An 18,795-nucleotide genomic window follows, 5' to 3' on the forward strand; every position below is an offset into this window, starting at 1 on the left:
GTGAAGCTGTGTTCCTACAGCTCCATCTGCATGGGTTTGCTTTGCCTTGCAAAAGCTGCTCTTCAAAGGCGAGCTGTGCCAGCAGTCTCCTGTGATCAGGGACTGCGCCTGATTCAAGGGAGAGGTCCTGAGGCAAGAGGAAATTTTACAGTCTGCCCACAAGGAGAAATGTGGGATTTAGCACAGGGTTCCCTGGACAGAGGCCAGAGGAAGCTGCTCAGTCTGGGGGCAGCAGGTGGGTCCTGCTCTGGCTTGGCCCCTCACAGGCTCCGTGCAGCTGACAGGGCTCCTGTGCAGAGGGGTGTCCAGTCTCAGCAGAGGGGGACTAGGGCTCAGCCCCTCAGATACTTGAGACAAAAAACCCAAACGTGTACAGAACAGTCCAAGCAGAACAGACAGAAAAAGGCCTTGGCAGCCACTGCTCTCAGAGCACTGAGATTATTTTTCTTTTTTCCCTGAATTTTTAATGAGGGAGATGGGGATTTCCTTTTTTTAAAGAAGGCAGCAGAAATGGGATATGACCCACTTCATCCTCCAGTGACATGAAGCAGAACTTTGTCCCAATAGAACAGTCCCAATATAATATGTCCCAGTTTTGTCCCATGATTATTTCAGTGCTCTAAAGGCACTAAATAGTCTGACATATGTAAACATATGTACAGGCAGGACCACTGAGGGCAGGGCTGTGAGAGGCAGTGGGCTCAGTCGGTCCTAAGGAGCACCATGGCAGGAACAGACACTCGGGTCATTTTAGCTGCAATACTGAGGGACAGACTAGTGTTCTACTTTCATTCTACACATTATTTAGAAGGGAGGATCTGTTCAAAGCACAACACTAAAGATAATCTAAATATAATCAAATTAATAATTGACAAGATGATCTGATTAGCAGATATTCTCATCTATCCAGCACGAGATTCTTCAGGAGCATATGAAATCCACATCCACCCTGCAGACGCGGTATGCCCCGGGAGGCAGAGGCAGGGCAGCAGCGCTGCCTTCCCCGCACGAACCCACCTCCCAGGTGAATCACCGTCTGCGTCCTGGGCGCCCCAGCTGCTCCGGAGCCAGGAAGTGAGCGGGAGCGCGCTCTCCTACCCTGGCATGTGAGTCATTCCCAGGAATGAGAAAGCCAGTTGCTCCAGTTGCTCCTGGCCAGGGGAATTTTGACTCTCTGATCAGGTATCACAAAAAAAAGCCATCAGAAGCCCAAAAATCTTACTGCCAGACATGGTTTGTTCAGCTACCCTCTCCCAGGAAATACTCTCCTGCCTACTGTAGTTTCAAGATGCGTTTTGGAGGAGTCTGAGGCACTTTTGGGATGCAGCTCCGAGACAAGCGGAAGGCGACGATGGTGACAGGTAAGTGAGCTCTGACCATCGGAAAAGTGTTTGATAAGTTGTTCAGTGAATCTGCTAGCACTTTCTCACCCTTGAGTGAAAAGACAGGAATTAAGATATAGCTGCTGAAAACCAGACTTGGAACCATAAACTGAATGTCAGATCAATTAAAAGCGTCAAGTTCTCAAAATAGCATGCCTTTACCAACCTTTTATTCATTCATACATAGTATTCATGGTGGCAAAAAAAACCTGGTTTCTACTAATCTTTCCTTCTAAGATACAACTCGAAGTGCAGGTGGGTCCATTGTTTCAATAACTCACTTCCTGACAGAGCTAAACTCATAGAAAGTAAGATTCAGTAACTACAAGATCTGATTTTGCTTTAAAAGGGTCTGTACTATATTCCATTTCACCTCTTTCAGCATAGGAAAGCAAACTTGAGCTCTCTTCACTATATTAACAGAATAAATGTTCTCTTCCTTCGTACTTCATTCAAGTCATGTTAAAACTTGTCAGGTTCACTGGAAAAACCACATAGCTCTGAATGAGCAGATTAGATCTGATGAGTCTCACGGCCTGGGAAATATCTGAGCTGCTTGCAAAAGCCTCTGTCTTTTAAGGAGATTTCATATTGAAAAGGTTGTTCTTGGTTACAGAGCACTGGGAGCAGCAGCATGATTCAAGGGTTTGTTAAAAAATTACTTGTTTGTGCGCTGTAGGGCCTGCAGCCACTTTCCTTCTGTGCGCTCCATCTGGAAATTGGGAGTATTTCACACTTCTTTCCATCTTTTTAAAGAATTCTGCAGCTCTCTTTAGAAAAGGAAACCAGGAAACTCAGGCAACCTTTGGCTGATGTTGCTGATTCACTCCCAGCCACTGGTCCTGAGCACAGAACCCACCAGTACTTTTTTTAGGAGAAGCTTCCCCTCCTCTCCCTTCTGTGGGTGGGTCTGCAGCCCTGGGGCACCAGACAGAGCCTCTCCTGCCACCCCTCTCCATGGGACATCCCCCCTCACAGAGGAACTGCAGGAGGGGCAGTTCTTGCAGGAGGGGGGAGAGAGGCTGGAGGGTGTGTGGGGACCTCACACACAGAAACTGTGTGTTTGCATTAGGGGGGTGGGAGAGAAAACCAGCAAATTTTCAGCAGCATCAGCCGTGAGCCTTCCTCCCTCCCCACCTGCAAAGGGCTGCCTGTCCCAGCTCAGCCCAGTGTCTCACCCTCGGCTCCCTCCCAGGCTGACGGAGCCCCTGCGGGGCAGGGAGGGAGCGGGGAGACCAGCTCACCCAGCACCTGCACCCCACAGCCCGTCATGTGCCGGCACGCACCCGTGCCAGGGGCTGGGGCTCCAGAGCCCCGGGACACTGGGGAGTCGCCTGGCCCCAGGGATCCCGGGAGTGTGGCAGAGCTCTTTGATCCAGTGAGCACCAGAAGCAGCCAGGCAAACCCCCTGTGGTACGACTAGAGCGTTAAATTCAAACTGTGCAGGATTTATAATGGTTTGGAACTGAGTGAAAACGCACCTGACACACACCATGAGCTCCAGAGCCACTGCACAGCTGTCAGCTCCCCAGGAACCCAGGCTGCAGCAGACACCAACCCCAGGGCTGCCAAGAAAACTCCAGAGGAAGGAGGCAAGATTCATTCCTACATTTCAGCAGTCTTAACCCTTTCCAACATCTTAAATAAATTAAAACATTGCACTGTCGATTATCAGAAGTTGGCTTTCCACATCTGACCAACAGTGAACCTCACGCGAGGTACTGCAGCAACCACTGCTTCTGGTTCTTCCTCAAGAAAATGTCAGTGACATGCCAAAGGGACAGCTGATGCTGAGCAGCATAAACTGGACTTCTATCAGCTTCTATCACCCTCACTGTGGCAGCTGGTGCCACCCCTGTAAAAGGAGCCCAGAGCTGGGTGGCAGGAGGAGCAGCAGCTCTCGCAGCTGGCGCCTGACGCCCTGCCCAGGGCCAGCAGCCCATCCATTCCGAGAGGGGGCAGGGAACCCTCTGGGCTGTGCATGAAAGAAAGGCATTGCACCAGGCTGGACTTCTCCCAGTCGCACTCTAAAATCCCCAGGTCCTTCTCCTTCCTCTTTCAAGCAGTGGTGCTGCTGAGAGTAGCACGCAGAGCACTGTCCGGCAGCAGGATGTCCCGGACCACCGAGAAACCAGCTGACACAGGCACATGAGGATTTCCTGGTGCTTCTGTGATGTGAATTAGGATTGCATTCAAAAAAAACAATAGAAATTGCTTCAGCACAAAGAAAAATGCCTGAAAGGTAGACTGGAATTACTGGAGGATTTAAATGGCACTGGCGACATGCATGTACTAATAATTATTTTGACTTCCCAACATATTTTCTCACAGTGGCCCCAAGGGATGTGATAGAGGGACAGCAGACACAGGTCCAACAGATGAAGGTGCAGTGCTGCCAGTCACACACCTGCATTTTTGTGTTTGTGCCCCAGACATCTTGATTCTTTTTAAAGTGTCGTTTTGAAATTTTTACTTAATGTTTTTCACAGCACAGTACAAGTAATCAAGCCTAAAAGCTGGTATTTTCAGTAAAAACCTCCAACGCAAGCCTGGCCACCCCAGCCATGGCCTTTGCTGGTGGGTGCAGACCGTGGCAGCCGTGTCACCTGTGGCATGGCCCAGGCACGTGGCTCGGCCAGCGTGGCACCGCGCTCTGGGCAGCGCCGAGGACCCGCCCGCTCGCAGCGCAGGAGCTGTGGGACCCTCACCACAGGGCCCCACCGAGGCTGTGCACGGGGGCTGCACCTCACGTGGTGTATTCTTGGTGGGGGCCCAAGGAAAGCCTCTCCACAGGGCTGCAGCACAGCTACCACTGCCAGCAGCTTTGTGCGACCACAACCAACCAGCAGCAGCATCTTCTAGAAAGAAGCAAAGGAAACATTCCAGAGTTCCTTTACTCCTTCCTAATTAGAGGCTGCCTTACTGAGAAAACATTCATTATCCCAGCTCTGCCCAAGCACTGTGTTGAGCTTTCTTTTTTTTTCCTCAAAAAAAAGCAGCCAGCAATTGCAGCCCAGCTTCTCCTGCACCAAGAGCAGCTGCTCACCTCCTGCCCAGCTGATACCAGTTCTGCTGGCAGATGTCTCAACTTCTCATGCAAAAACCACTGCAGTCCACAGGAGCTGTGGAGCTGTACCGTGCCACAACACTCCTTCCCCACCTCTTTAGAGGTGGCAGTGAGGTGCTGGCCCCCTCTGAGCCCCTCCTGCACACAGCACCACAGCCCAGCACACCTGACCAGAGCCACAATGACCACTGAAGGTACACCCCTGCCTTTGGGCCACGGACAGTGCATGTGCTGGTCATTAATGCAGCAAAGAACTGGGAAGCACTCCTCCAGCGTCACCTGGGAACTACAGTGCCTATGCAACAGGAAAGGGAATTCATGCAGCTTTAGGTTCTGCAAATAAGCTTAAAAAACAGTCTTACTGTAACAATTAACAACAGTTACTAGACCTTGCAAACTCTGCATAGAAAATCCAATTCCAAGCAGGTAATATAATCCATGAACTTTTAGCAAGGAACAACTCAAAAGACAGAAAAAAAAGAACTTGATAGCTCGGGCAACATCTCATGTCAGAACTGTCTCACACAGAGGACCATTAGGGTTCATAATAATTCACATGAAATGAGAAAAAAATTAATGGCTACATTTGGACAAAATATTCCAAAAGTGGCTTTGAGAAAGTTAGATTTGTCCAAGTACTTTTACTATTTCTTTTCAAAGTGAGGAAATCATGTTATCTTAAGGGCATATTCCCCCAAAATGAGAATTTTGCATACTAGATGGTATTATCAAATGCTTACTCCAGCATCTTGCTACTCCCAACAAGTTACAGGTGCAAACAGGCTGTGAGATTTCAGCTGCAGCACAGGTGAAGACTCAGCACATTTAGGTGGTTGCCCTGACGCCAGGTACATCCAGCCCAGGCACTGGAGCCACGCGTGGCACTTCCAGCTGCCACAGGCGGAGGACAGAGGAAGACTGAGCCACACCATCAGTCAGTGCCTGTATGTGGGGGCTCTGCAGGGTACAGGTGCCTTTTCTCCTGGGCAGAGCAAGGGTGGGGACATAGGTCCCTGCCAGCAGCATGTCCCAGCACAGAGTCAAGGGAGGGCTGCTCCTGTGTGCATCCCAACATGGATGTCAGCTGAGGGCCCGGGCAGGTGTGAGCCCTGACCACTGCCCTTCCTGTCTCTCCTGAATGGATAGGACAGGGCAGGGACAGGACAGGATCCTGGAGACAGCAGCCGAAGGCAGAGGGAAGCCAGTTTGCACAGCAGCTTCCCGGGGCAGGATGCTGCACTGCTCTGAGACATGTGAGAGGAAAGCTAGGCTGGAAATGAGGGGAAGTTCAAGGAGGAACCTGAAAACACAGAAGGAGGTCTTGTGCCAGAAGCTGGAGCAGACAAGCAGCTTTCTGAGCAGAGGCAGGTTCCTATTTCTGGCTAGGACGAAGAAGACAGGCACCGTAAGCCACAGCTGGGGACAGTTACACCCCAGTCCTTCCTTTCAGCCTCTCTGCAGTGTGCTGGTTGAGCAGGGCAGCGTTCCTGGCCCAGGGAACCAGCCCATGCTGGCCCCACTCCCAGGACAGAGGGCACAGGGGGCACGGGGAGCCCAGGGCTGCTCTCGCCCTCTCCCAGCTGAGGGAAGTGACAGTGGGGTGGGTGCTGGGCACCCCCCGTGCTCAGCAGCAGCAGGAGGTGCTCGGGGGCTCCAGCACTGCTCAGAGCACGGGGGGACCCCAGGAGCTCCCACCCCACCCCAGTCAGGGCCAGGACGAGGACGTACTGGCTACAAAAACACCAAAACCATTACAGTGTGCAAAGCACAAGAGAGCAAGCAGGGCAACTTACTGAAGTAGGCAGCAATTCAAACAGGAATTTCAGGTTATTCCACTGTGCATTACCAGCACATTAACATATACCTTCACCAAAAGGGAGATGGACCATTTTTGACAGAGGCCTCCAAGGAAGGGAAAGGTGGCAGTGCCCTAGCTGCTGGGACTGGGCTTGTAGTGAACAAGAGAAAGCACTAAGAAGGATAAAGAGATGCAGGCAGGGAAAACCAGAACATGGAGGCTTGCTCAGGGAGCACGGGCCGGGAGCAGGCTCAGGGGACACGGGACAGTGTGGGGCTGACACAGAGAGCAGTGACAGAGGCTCCATGCCTGCCTGCAGCAGCTGTGTGCACACGTGCTCTTACCCTGCACCAATGCTTCTTCCCCCTAAATCTTTACAGTCATCTCCGTGATTTGGTTCTGAAGGGCAACAGAAAAGAACAGCATTGCAGCCAGCCAGCAGCAGCTTTAATATCTGCCTCACATGTCTATTGCTGCATTAACCCCATCATTTACCCAAGCTTACGGTGATGAATGCAGAGGGACTGGCAAGAAGGCACATACCAACAAGTTATGTGCTCAAATAAAAACCATTACTTAAGACTCTGCAGCCCCATGACCTAGAACAGCTGGTCTAGGTCACAAAGAGAGTTTTCCAATTCTAAAAAGTTTTAAATAAATTGAAAAAAGATTAGATTTGAGGACATACCATTTCTTTAAACAGGAAGGCAACTTAAAGCCTTAGTCACTAGAAAAACTCTGCAGTCATTCCCTACCCACCTGACACGAAAGGTTGCCATGCAGCCTGTTATTTCATTTCTTCTCTGAGGTTACATCAATCATGGACATAAACCAGTCTGTCCACATGAGCAGCAAGAGATTATCTCATCAACCACCAACAAAGTGCAGAAGCTACAAGAAGTAAAATGTATTCTGGTTCACAAAGCTGCCTGGATAAAGGAGCAGCTTCTAGTGCATCTCCAAAGCCATCCAAGCAGAATATATTTGTATAGTTGCTTAGGATGAAATTGGTGAGGAAAGTGTCCAAAGAACTGGACAGGGAGAGGAAAGGCAGCCCTGCTGAGCACAAAAATACTATATTCAAACAAGTAAAAAATCCACAATTAGAGTACACAGTGAGCATTTACAAAATATCCTGAAACACTCTTTAAAGAGAAGACAGTCTTCATTGCCTACTGCAACAGAACACATGAAAAAGAGTGAATTCTCCATAGAGCATGTTTGTTCCTACTCCTGGAGTCTGCAATATAACAGTCTTTGTCGGCAAGAACGAAGCTACTGGAGCACAGATACCCCAACTCTACAGGCAGGCCTTGCTCACGTACCCCAGCATGTAAACAACAAAGCCACACTGCTCCGAGTGCTCTGCCCACCACAGCACCCCTCAGCCTGACAGACTTTGGCAGGAAACTATGGAAACACCTTTGGCCCACTGAGTCTGAGCAGACCATCGCTGTGCATCCCACCCTCTATCACACACCCAGCTCTGTGCAGCAGGACCATCACACCAGCACTTTTCTGCAGCTCTGCACAGACCTGCCTGGTGAAGTCTTTAGAGCTTTGAGCTACAGCAACACCAGGGAGAGCCTTTGGTGTGTAAGGACAAGCAGTCACAAGTGTTGCCTCTCTCCTCCACCCTGCAGACACCAGAGCCTCTGCTGAGCTCAGGTGTGCTGGCAGGGCATGGGGCCCTGCTCACGAAGCCCAGCTGGCACAGGTTACACTGGTGAAGAATTTGCTGCTTTGTTCTTCCAACCCACAGTTTGTTGAGATAATTTTGGAACATATTTTAACATTAAAACCATCAGGAATAAGAAGACACGGAGATATCCAAGTAAAGACTCAGTCCTGGTTGGCCTGCACAACTGCACACAGGTCCCACAGTGGCTTCGCAGTGGCCTGGATGTCCCTGGGCAATCCGAGCGTGGTCACACCTTCCCTGACCAGGGGACACATGTGGCAGGGCTCCACCACGGCCGCTGCCCCGGGCAGAATTCAGCCGGGGCTGTGTGGGATTCACCGCAAGAACGGCTTTCCAGGCTCAGAGCCGGGACCGTGCAGCTCCTGCCACCCACGCAGCGCTCCCGAGCCGCGCCAAAGGGAGAAGGGAGAAGGGAGAAGGGAGAAGGGAGAAGGGAGAAGGGAGAAGGGAGAAGGGAGAAGGGAGAAGGGATGCTCCGCCAGCACGGGCTCTGCAGGCATCGGGGACCGGGAAAGGCACCTGAGCAAGAGCGCAGGGCAAGCACGGGAGCAGCGGGGAGCCCGGCAACCCCCACGGGGCACAGACAGCCCAGCACAGACTGACTGGGGACTGCAGGCGCTCCCTGGGGCGGAGAGAACACTCCTGTCCGGGCAGAGCCTCCTGCTGCAGCGGTGGAGCCGCGTCTGGCCCCTGTGACTGCAGTCCGACCTCCGCAGCACTTTGCACTGTAAAGCCACGGGCTAAATCCCAGGATTCAGGCTGACAGCCAGTGGATTCACGTAACAGTACCCAGGAAACAAGACACTGCTCACAAGAAGGAAGGAAACTGGATTTTGATCTGTACTGAAGAGGGTTTGTTGGGGATGGCCCATCCCTGCCGGTAGCAAATGCAGATGGGAACGTGACCAGTGCCGGGGAGCGGCCGGAGGATGGCAACTCCCTCTGGCCAGAGATCCCTGTCACAGGGAGCTTCCCCACCAGCACCAGAAAACAGCCACCTGACGTCAAACAAGGCACAGAACCTCTGCAGAGTGTCGGGGCTGTCTGTGCAGGAATCACAGGCACTGACACTACCCGGTGCTGGATTTTTACAGTCTCTTGTGACAGCATCCACCTACGAGAATGGATGCAGAGGAGGAAAAAGAAAGGAGCCTTTTTTGACAGGACTTAGAGCAAATCCCTTTGGGACCAGAGCAACACCAGTACACGTGCAGTCCATTCCACACAGATCCGTCCCCAGCCCCAGGGAATCCTGCAGCATTTCCCAGGGTTACAGCAGGGGGACACAGGAGCCACCTCTTGCTCTGCCTCGAATCCCAGGCAACACAGCCAATACCTCACCGACTTCTCTGGACTCAGGATTCAGTAGAGCCTGAGAACAAGGAGTTTTCCAGGGACCGGGCATTATGCAGACTTAAAAGAAACTCTGAAAAGCAGGGAAATAAGCACCTTATTTACATAAGGAGTCAGATATGCATCTTTTCATAAAATCACGTATTCTTTTGATCTCCGTGCCTCCTGGGCGGAAAAGAGAGCTGCAAACCCTCAGCAACAGCAAAACATGACGGATTACTGCTGCCCAGACCCATAGAAAACAAAATACCTACAACACCCTTGACAGTCTTGTCACTGTCAGAGGAAATAGTGCCAGCCAAGAAGCCAGACGGATAAAAAGGTTAAAATGTCCAAATTAAAGTTTTTACCGATTCTTTCACACACCATTACTTGCTTTGGTGCCATCTAGTGCCACACAACGTGGCTCCTACATGGGCATGGCACCTAAAACAGGTTCTGATCTGCAAAAGGGCTGCAGGAATTCCATCCTCTCTTCATTCCCATGAGAGCAGTCACGTCTAGTGGGATTGGTGAGATCTGAACAATTTTGCCAGTTTTCCTATCAAAACTTGTAAGCAAAAATTGAACCACAGAAAAGTTACTGCATTTGCATACTGATAGAGGAAAGAACAATTTGGAGCACAGCCTTACAAACTGGTATTGGCAAAATCCCTTTGAACAATGGCAAACATTGTGATGCCATCATGGCATAAATGAGTTTCTGCAGATTTCAGTATTCCTTGTGTGCCAGTTTCTATGAAAAAGGAACAGGAACTTGCCACTTCCACAATTTCCACCCCAGTTTGGGGAATACACTATGAAGTCATACACACATATCTCATAATTACAGATGAAACTTTTTTACTTCAAGAAGTGAGTAATGATTTTAAAAAAAATTCCACTCTTGGTGATCCATCACTGAAATGAGCAAGAAGAGGGCAATGAAGACCTGACCACAGAACCACCGTGCAGTACCCAGAGATCAGCCCTTAGCACACCTTAGCCAGCCCTTCACTGGGAATTCCAGAGGAAGCTCCTTTCACAAAGCTCCTCTCCATGCAGGGGACAAGAAGGTGGGCTCTCCTATTTTCCTTGGTTTTAATTTGGATTTTTTTTCCCCAGAACATCATCCTGGCACAGGCCCTGCTGCATCCCAGATCCACGGCTGCCAGTGGGACTCCTGAAGAGTATTTCAGCAGAAAACCTACAGCAACACAAAGGATGGGGTACAATTTGTCCTATGGAAAACTGCCAGGTAAAATAACAATGGAAATATAAGCGATTGATAAGTGTTTACTTTATTACTGTCAGTTCCTACCAACATTTGAAAGAAATAAGTCATTCCAGCACAGGCTGTCTGAGCACTGCCCAGCGCTACCCCACAGCCAGCCAGCCTGGTTTGCCTCACCCGGCAGGGCCAGAGCATAAACAACTTGAAACAAAATGTACTGTCATTTTGTGACAGAGTTTATAAGTTTTTCACAAACATTTACATATGAAATCTTAAAATCCCCCAGAGACTGTGATTTTCAAATACATTTAAGTAAACTAAGTTTAAACGAGCATTTTGATAGGCCTGAGGAGCCTCTCCAGAGCCCTGTCTCATGACAAACATCTCAGCTCACAAGTCACATTCTGTCAAGAAAGCCAAGAGCTGGCAACCTGCTGTTCTGATTTATGGTTCACCCAAACAGCCTCCAGACTGCCCAGGGAGAGGACAGTTCTAAACTGGCCCGTTTGTAAAACACCAGTAACAAACTTCAACCTTTTGCTTTCCCTCATTCCCACAGAGAATCGCCTCAGCCCAGACAACAGCACCCCGCCCAACGCCAGCTCCCTCGGGAACTCTACACATGATGAGTTCACCACCATCGTCCTGCCCGTGCTTTACCTCGTCATCTTCCTGGCCAGCCTCCTGCTGAACGGCCTAGCAGTGTGGATCTTCTTCCACATCAGAAACAAAACCAGTTTTATATTTTACCTCAAGAACATTGTGGTTGCAGACCTGCTCATGACACTGACGTTCCCGTTCAAGATCATCCAGGACTCGCAGCTGGGACCGTGGCACTTCAACTCCTTCCTGTGCCGCTACACCACAGTCCTGTTCTACGCCAACATGTACACGACCATCGTGTTCCTCGGGCTCATCAGCATTGACCGCTACCTGAAGGTGGTGAAGCCCTTTGGAGACTCCAGAATGTACAGCATCACCTTCACCAAGATCCTGTCAGCCTGCGTGTGGGTGGTGATGGCGTTCCTGGCGCTGCCAAACCTGATCCTCACCAACGGCTACCCCACCAAGAGAAACATCAACGACTGCCTAAAGCTGAAGTCTCCCCTGGGAGTCAAGTGGCACTCGGCTGTCATCTACATCAACACCTGCATGTTTGTAGTGGTGCTGATAGTCCTAATAGGGTGTTACATTGCCATATCCAGGTACATCTATAAATCAAGCAAACAGTTCATTAGCTCATCCAGCCGAAAGAGGAAGCACAACCAGAGTATAAGGGTTGTCGTGGCTGTGTTTTTCACCTGCTTTTTGCCCTACCATTTGTGCCGAATACCCTTTACTTTTAGTCATCTGGACAAAATTTTAGATGACTCTGCACATAAAATCTTGTATTATTGTAAGGAAATGACACTGTTCCTGTCCGCATGCAATGTCTGTCTGGATCCAATCATTTATTTTTTCATGTGTCGATCATTCTCACGAAGGCTGTTCAGGAAATCCAACATGAGAACCAGGAGCGAGAGCATCAGGTCCCTCCAGAGCGTCAGGAGATCAGAGGTGCGCATCTACCACGAGTACACCGATGTCTGAAGGCACCCACAGAGACTCTGCTGACTTGTGAGAGTGCTTGTATATCATGTAAATAAAATGTCTCTTTAAGTATCTGACCACAGAAGCTCATTGAGGGATGTGCAGACATGTTCAGCTTTTCTGTGTCAGCTCACCAACATCCATCCCAAATTCCATCCCCGCAGGGATCAGGCTCACTCTGTGGAGCTTGGGGGCTGTTTTGGTAGGTTAGTTGGTTTAAAAACCAACTTAAGGCTGCCTCAGCTCAGAAAACAACCCTGAGCTCAGGAGGCTCCAGCCAGGATGGACCCTCGGGCCTCGGAGTGGGATGCATTGTGAGGAATCAGCTTCCCCAGGGTCCAGTGGATGCCAGTAGGTGCAGGGAAGGGGAGGAGGTGGCACAGGCTCCGTGGGGACCCTCGGTGTGCCCGGGGCAGCGCAGGGCTCTGGTGCCACATGGCATTGTGCCACTAGCCCAAGCGTCTCCGTGTTCCCTCACGGCACTTTGGCACCGGCAGCACCATCTCATGCAGTGTTTGTGCTGAATCCTCCCAACCCAGCAATGTTCACATGGACCCTTTTGTCCTGGACTCACTGGAGACTAAATCAGATTTGTTTAGAGCAAAAGCTGCTCAGAGCAAAAATAACCAACCTAATAAAGGCAGGTTGGCAGGAGCTGTCAGGCGGCCCGAGCAGTCTGCGCTCACAGCCAGCCCGGGATGCAGCACAGCTGCACAAGCAGGAGATGGCGACAGTCCCTCGGCCAGTGCCTCACACACAGCAGGACCTTCCTTTTAATACACACACAAAAAAAAAAGGGGGTTGACAAGAAAACCCTGAAAATGCAGCACTCAAATAACAAGATTAAGGTCTGTATGAGAACATCTTTGATAAATTTTTCCACTGAAAGAAGGGTTTCTTCTATTTTTTTTTTAACATTATTGGTTTAGGTTTAGATTTTGGTTTATGAATAATTAAGAAGTTGAAATGTAAGTACGATAATACCTGGATTAACACAAGTATTATAAAACCGCTTACATTGTTCAGGGGAGAACATTTCTGGAAAGGAAGACAGGATATTTTGGGTATTTATCCTACTTTAAATAAAAATACTTTACATGACTAAAATACCACAGATAAACCCTGTTTCCCAATCAGCTCTGTAAGAAAACTGTTGACACACACCAGACTAGTTCTGGGACCAAATCTACCATCTTGCACCCTAAGCAGTCTCCATGCACATACAAAACCATATTAAGAGAACCATTCTGGGGACTGGGTTGCATAGTTTAACTTCTCACAAGCACCAAATTAAATGGAATGATACTATTTAGGACTGGAAGATCAGTTCTGTATGCAGACATTCCTAACCAAAGACTGTCCTCTTAGGTCTTATATGGTTAAAGCAAATCAAGACTGAGTGCTTCTGGTCTCCCTTTTACAAGTGTAAATCACCAAGCGTTTATGGCTTGTTAAGTTGTGCCTGGTACTTGCTGTGTTAAATTCACAGTGACCTTTTTCCAGGTGGATTTCCACACAAGCCCAGCAAAGCCCAAAGAGCCACTTGAGTGGCAATATCCCTGTTTGTCCCTAGCCAGAGGACACTAAAGGCAGGTGAGGAGACAGCAGACCAGGCATGCAGGGCCGGGATTTGCCCTGGCACAGGGTGGAGCTGATGGCGCAGCGCAGGGGTGGCTGCAGACAGATGGGCACCTGCAGCCCTCAGTGCTGTGTGCCCTCCTGACAGGATGCACATATACCACCTTTCTCACTACCCACTTATTTTTTTACTAAAGGATGGATTTTCATGGTGTTTCCTCCTAGGAGAGACACTACTGCTGATCCCCCATAAGAGCTTTCCGCCAAAAAATCTATTACCCAAAGCAGCCACATTCAGGTGATGGGATGATGCCCTTCAAAGCACAGGAAGTGTAGTTTCTGGAAAGTGTAGTCCCAGCAGTGGGATATCCATATGAAATCTGGGAAGGGAAGACACGGCCATGCAGCACAGAGGCCAGCCAGGACCCCCCTGCACTGCAGCCTGACCCCTCGGCTGCAGACAACACTCCACTGAAAAATCACACCAAGAGCAGTTTACTTTACTTGACAGGGTGTGTCTGTGATAATCCCCCATCACTGGCTTGTACACACACTCACATACATGACAGCTCTTTGAAGATGCTGTTTGTGAAGTATTTTCCCAGGGCTAAAAAGGAATTATACAATATCCCAAGCCCCAAATACCAGATAACTATATTTAATTTATCCAGATTTGACATGGAATTTTGGTCTCTAAAAGTTCATCTTGAAAGAAAAAGCTACAAGGAAGTTGTACGGAAAGTCTCAGGCCCTGACCTAGCTCTGCCCTTTCAGAGAGCCACATCAGGACAGACATGGGTATAAACTGTGGCTGTACAGTCCCAGAGTCCCATTTTTCAGAGGAAACAGAGTTTTCTGTGTGGAAGTACAACAGCAGATCTGACCCAAGAATGCAAGAAGCAATTCCTGAACAATTGAACAATTCATGAACATTTGGGATTTTTTACATTCAGGAAGATTTGCATTACAGTGTTTGTAGTTCAAATGTAATTATATTTTACATACTCTGATGGAACAGCCCAGGCAGAACTCTCCATGCCAGGGCATTATTGTGGGAGAAATGAGATTTGAACCCGTACTCAGAGCCAGCTGCAGATCGCTACAGGCGCAGGACTTTTGTCACTACATACATTTTGTCCTCTTCTTCTGTGGTTTCTCTAGTAATGACCCTTCCTGTGACTTTCCACCAGTGCAGCTTCACGGGAATCTTAAAAAAGGAAACTAAACCCACCCAAATTTCTAAAAATCTGTCTTTGCATTGGCACCCACCAGCCTCTCATGATGGATTAAGCAGTGGGAAAGCACTGATAGGCAGCGTGGCTGTGACAGGCTCACCCAGCCATGCATCAGTGCTGGAAACATAAAACTGTGAAGAAAATGAAGAACTCAACATGCAAGGGAGCCCATGGTGCAAACACAATGCAGATGGAGATCTTGTGGTTTGTGTTAACCAGAAATGCTTTGTAAACCAAGTCCACCACCTACCTGTACATAAATTCTGTACAATGCACCCACAAACACTGAAAGGTTTGACCACAGTCCCACCCACAGAACTCTGCACATTAGTGGTTACTAAAGTATAAAAGATACCCCCATTTTGCATCTAACTGGGGGATGAGAATTCAACACAAAATTGCAGGGACAGATCCATGGGTTCATCCTCCTCACCCTCCCCAGAAGAGACACCATTTGATGAGTTTTTGTCCTCGTCTGTGCTGAGTGTTGACCCATATATTAGGCTTGTGATCAAGAAACTTGTGACCAGATATTAACCTTGTGAGCAGAAATGGTGGAAAGATGAGAAAAAGGGAAAAAAAAAACGAAAGAAAAAAGAGAAAAAGGTATTTGTTATTTGTGCCGTTTTCAAGGAGAGTTTATCTTGCACACAAAAGGAAATCACGAGCTCCCCATTTCCTGAAAAGGTTACAGATGTAGAATGTATGACTCTGAAATCAGAAAATGAGGTACTTTAAACACAATTGTATTTTGAGAAAGACACACAGGAGAAACTGCAAAAATTATGGAGATGATCTTTTAAGTACAAACGTGCAACTAGAAAAATGGTTGGCTGTGGCTGAAAGAAAAGAGAACCAGCTCCAAGAAAGCCTACTTTGATTAAGTAAGAAAAATTACTTAATCAAATCTCACATGAAGCATTTTCTAATTCAGTCTAGCACAGTCCCCTCCCTCAGTGCTCCTCTGGATCTCCTGCCACCCCGTAAGGTAAAACATCTGTGTGGGAGCAGCAGTGGTGCCACCTGAACACGGACATGGGCTTGGGGAGTGAGCTCCAGGCAAATCCTTGTAAGGCCTCAGAAGGCTGTTCCACGAGGATGCACAGACATCCACCCATCACCCAAACAAAACTGAGCAGAAAAGATTTGCTGGCAGATTTGACAGGGTAAAAACCCAACTAGAAGTCCTGCAATACTTTTGTAATTAGCTGGCCTTCCAGGGGGATTATCCTAGTAAAATACTTGTCTTGTTCATCTTGCTTTTAGCAATTCCCAGAGCTTGGCCACTGATACACTACGATCTGCCTGATTTCATGTTCAGTAGGGCTGGAAGCACTGACAGCTCTGTTAGCAGGTCTGCAAAGGGCACAGGTTTGACCCGTAGTCACAGATACCACTTCCACATGGCAATGGCTTGGTGCAGTAAGATCCTGCACTTAGAACACAAGTCAGGACCCACCAGCCCCACTTCTGTCAGCAAAGACTGCAGAGCTGCCACCCCACCCCGCACTGCTGTCACCAGACACGTGAGGAACCAAATCACCACCAGTCTTTTTGTCACCAGACGTGCTGGGACACGGCAGCAGAGTTCTCCCCTCTCTGGCTCTGCGCTCTCCTGCTCTGGGACCCAAGTCCATCAGCACGATCCTACAAAAGGATTCCTTTCTTAGGCCCTGAGCTCAGACAAAGTGTTAAAAGCTTCTCTTAATACAACCACCAGCAGTAGGGAATTTTGGATTCTGGGGGAACAAGCAGATTTGAATGGCTAAAGGTAAAATACATTATTGGTTTGTTCTTAAGCCACCTAAAGTGCATGGTAAAGTGTGGGGCCATCTAGTAACCATGCTCACTGCCTGCTTTCTAACCCTTTAGAAACAGCAGCCACATCTTTAGATCCTTAAACATTCGATTTGGCTGGCATTTTGGAAAAATACCCATGTTTGTATAACAGAGCAACCCTTCGGCTTGCCCTGCTGGCCAGAGTCATTCCAACCGGGTGAAACTGTACACAGAGCTCAGGCACCCCACCCACCCCTTAAGCCCTTAATCCTCTGCCCTGGACAACTGCTTACTTCTCACTGCAGAAAATTATCTGTGCTGCAACATTTAATCCATCACAGAATGGCATCTTACACTGGAAACACTGCACTACCCCTGCCTTTGGGGCTTCCTCAGAGTGCACACTCCACTTCCTCACTGCATGCAGCTCTCTGACTGATGTGCTTGGTTCTAGTTTAACAATTCTAAACAAGGTTCAGCCAAGAATGACATTTCAGACCAAAAAGCACAGCCATGCCATTAAGAAAACCTACAAAAACAGAATTTCAGAATACAAAGTATGAACATCTAAAGTACAAAACTACTCACACACACACACAACCTTTGATCCACTCAATCTGCCAGGACCATGCACTGATCAAATTAGGTAACAAACTTGACAGTACGTGAAATGTTTTGTTTTATTTGCATTTGGGTTGTGTTTCAAATAGAAAGACTGTCATCAGACACCCCAAATAAATAAATACAACAGACTAAAATAAACAATAAACCAGAAAAATAATACATCATATCAAAGCACAGTGAGAGGGAGACAGGCAACATCCCCAACAGGCCAGACACTGATGGCTGTTTACAGCCACCAGAACAGCCTTGGACATTTAACATGGAAAGGTGAACTTGCAGGTTGTTCAAAACTTTTTATCCTTTACCTCAATGCATTAACACACACAAAGATGTGGTCTTCATTCACCACTCAAGGCAAACACCATTATCTTTATTACTTTCTGAGCAATGAAGTTGGTGAGTTACAGTCATTGCAAGCCTGAGCAGCACCGTCATGCTGCCCCTTCAGAGGCTCACTACGTTTATTTTAAATAGATTGGGTTCTGCTCCCCAAAAATATTTTGCAAAGCACAGAAAACAACCCTGAACTGTGTAAGAACTAAATGGCCGCTTCTGAGTTCAACCTCAAGAAATTTCCCCTCTAGAAAGAAGGAACACAGCCTTCCGTTCAGAGGCAGACCGTGTCCAACAACTGTTTCGTACTCTCATCCTGGGGGTGCAATTCCATTACAGAAGTAGTAAGTAGAGCCAAACAGAAATTGTTCCAAAAACATCTCATGAAATGTCAGTGGGAATTGCTCTGAAAGTCACGGGACCAGGCACAGCAACCAGGGTTGACAGGAAGCCTGGGCATGCAGAGAATGTGGGATGTTCCCTGGAGCTCTGGTGTTTGCTGTGTCCCTAAAAAGCCAGATGGCCTTTCCAACACAACTGATGGAAATCCACTGCAGCACCCACCTGCTGACTTTGATCCAAGTTACTCAGTATAAATGAGTTGCATCATGCTCTAAGGAAGCCACAAATGCAGTGGTGGTGTTGCTTTCTTCAGAGCAATGAAGTCAGCACAAGGCAAGAGCTTGTTAAACATTCCCTCACCCCACCAGCCCCAGCAGGGCTCATTTGCAGAGCCCCAGCACACCAATCAAAGACAAGGAGAGGCATCAGGGATGTGCCATGCCCAAGCTGTTTGCCAGAGCCTCATGCTGGGCTGAGCAGGGGCAGCATTGCCAGGGCGGGCGAGGACGCGATGCCGCACTTTGTGTCTCAGAGCACTCTCTGCTTTTGCTTGGGGGAAGGGAGCAGCAGAAGGAGGGATGGGAAAGAATATCCAAACCACTATGACCTGAACAGATTTATCTGCTTTACATCATCACAGACCTGCTGCTAGGTGGCACAAGGGCAACTCAGGATCTGATCTGAGGCTCCAGGAGAGGAAATGGGTGTCAGAGAGCACTGAGGACCCCTTTTAAGCCAGGTGGAATTTTCCAAGTCAGACTCTCCATCCACATCCAGTCTTTCAAATAGGGAATAATAA

At 48.6% G+C, this 18,795-nt stretch overlaps 2 protein-coding genes across 2 annotated transcripts in view; one reads left to right on the forward strand and one right to left on the reverse strand.

The window, feature by feature from the left end:
- The window catches only part of MED12L (mediator complex subunit 12L), a 101,998-nt gene that overhangs the window by 40,476 nt on the left and 42,727 nt on the right, over window positions 1-18,795 (reverse strand). The gene's annotated exons all lie outside the window — the stretch shown is intronic.
- Window positions 956-12,182, forward strand: GPR87 (G protein-coupled receptor 87). Its single transcript, XM_042042732.1, has 3 exons — window positions 956-1,361; window positions 10,407-10,539; window positions 11,075-12,182. Exons 2-3 carry the CDS (start codon window positions 10,506-10,508, stop codon window positions 12,103-12,105), a joined length of 1,065 nt encoding a protein of 354 aa, XP_041898666.1. The 5' UTR covers window positions 956-1,361; window positions 10,407-10,505; the 3' UTR covers window positions 12,106-12,182.

Source organism: Corvus kubaryi, unplaced genomic scaffold (assembly GCF_017639235.1).
Source record: "Corvus kubaryi isolate FWS band 111438036 unplaced genomic scaffold, C.kubaryi_AGA036_p1.0 37397, whole genome shotgun sequence".
Lineage (NCBI taxonomy): Eukaryota > Metazoa > Chordata > Aves > Passeriformes > Corvidae > Corvus > Corvus kubaryi.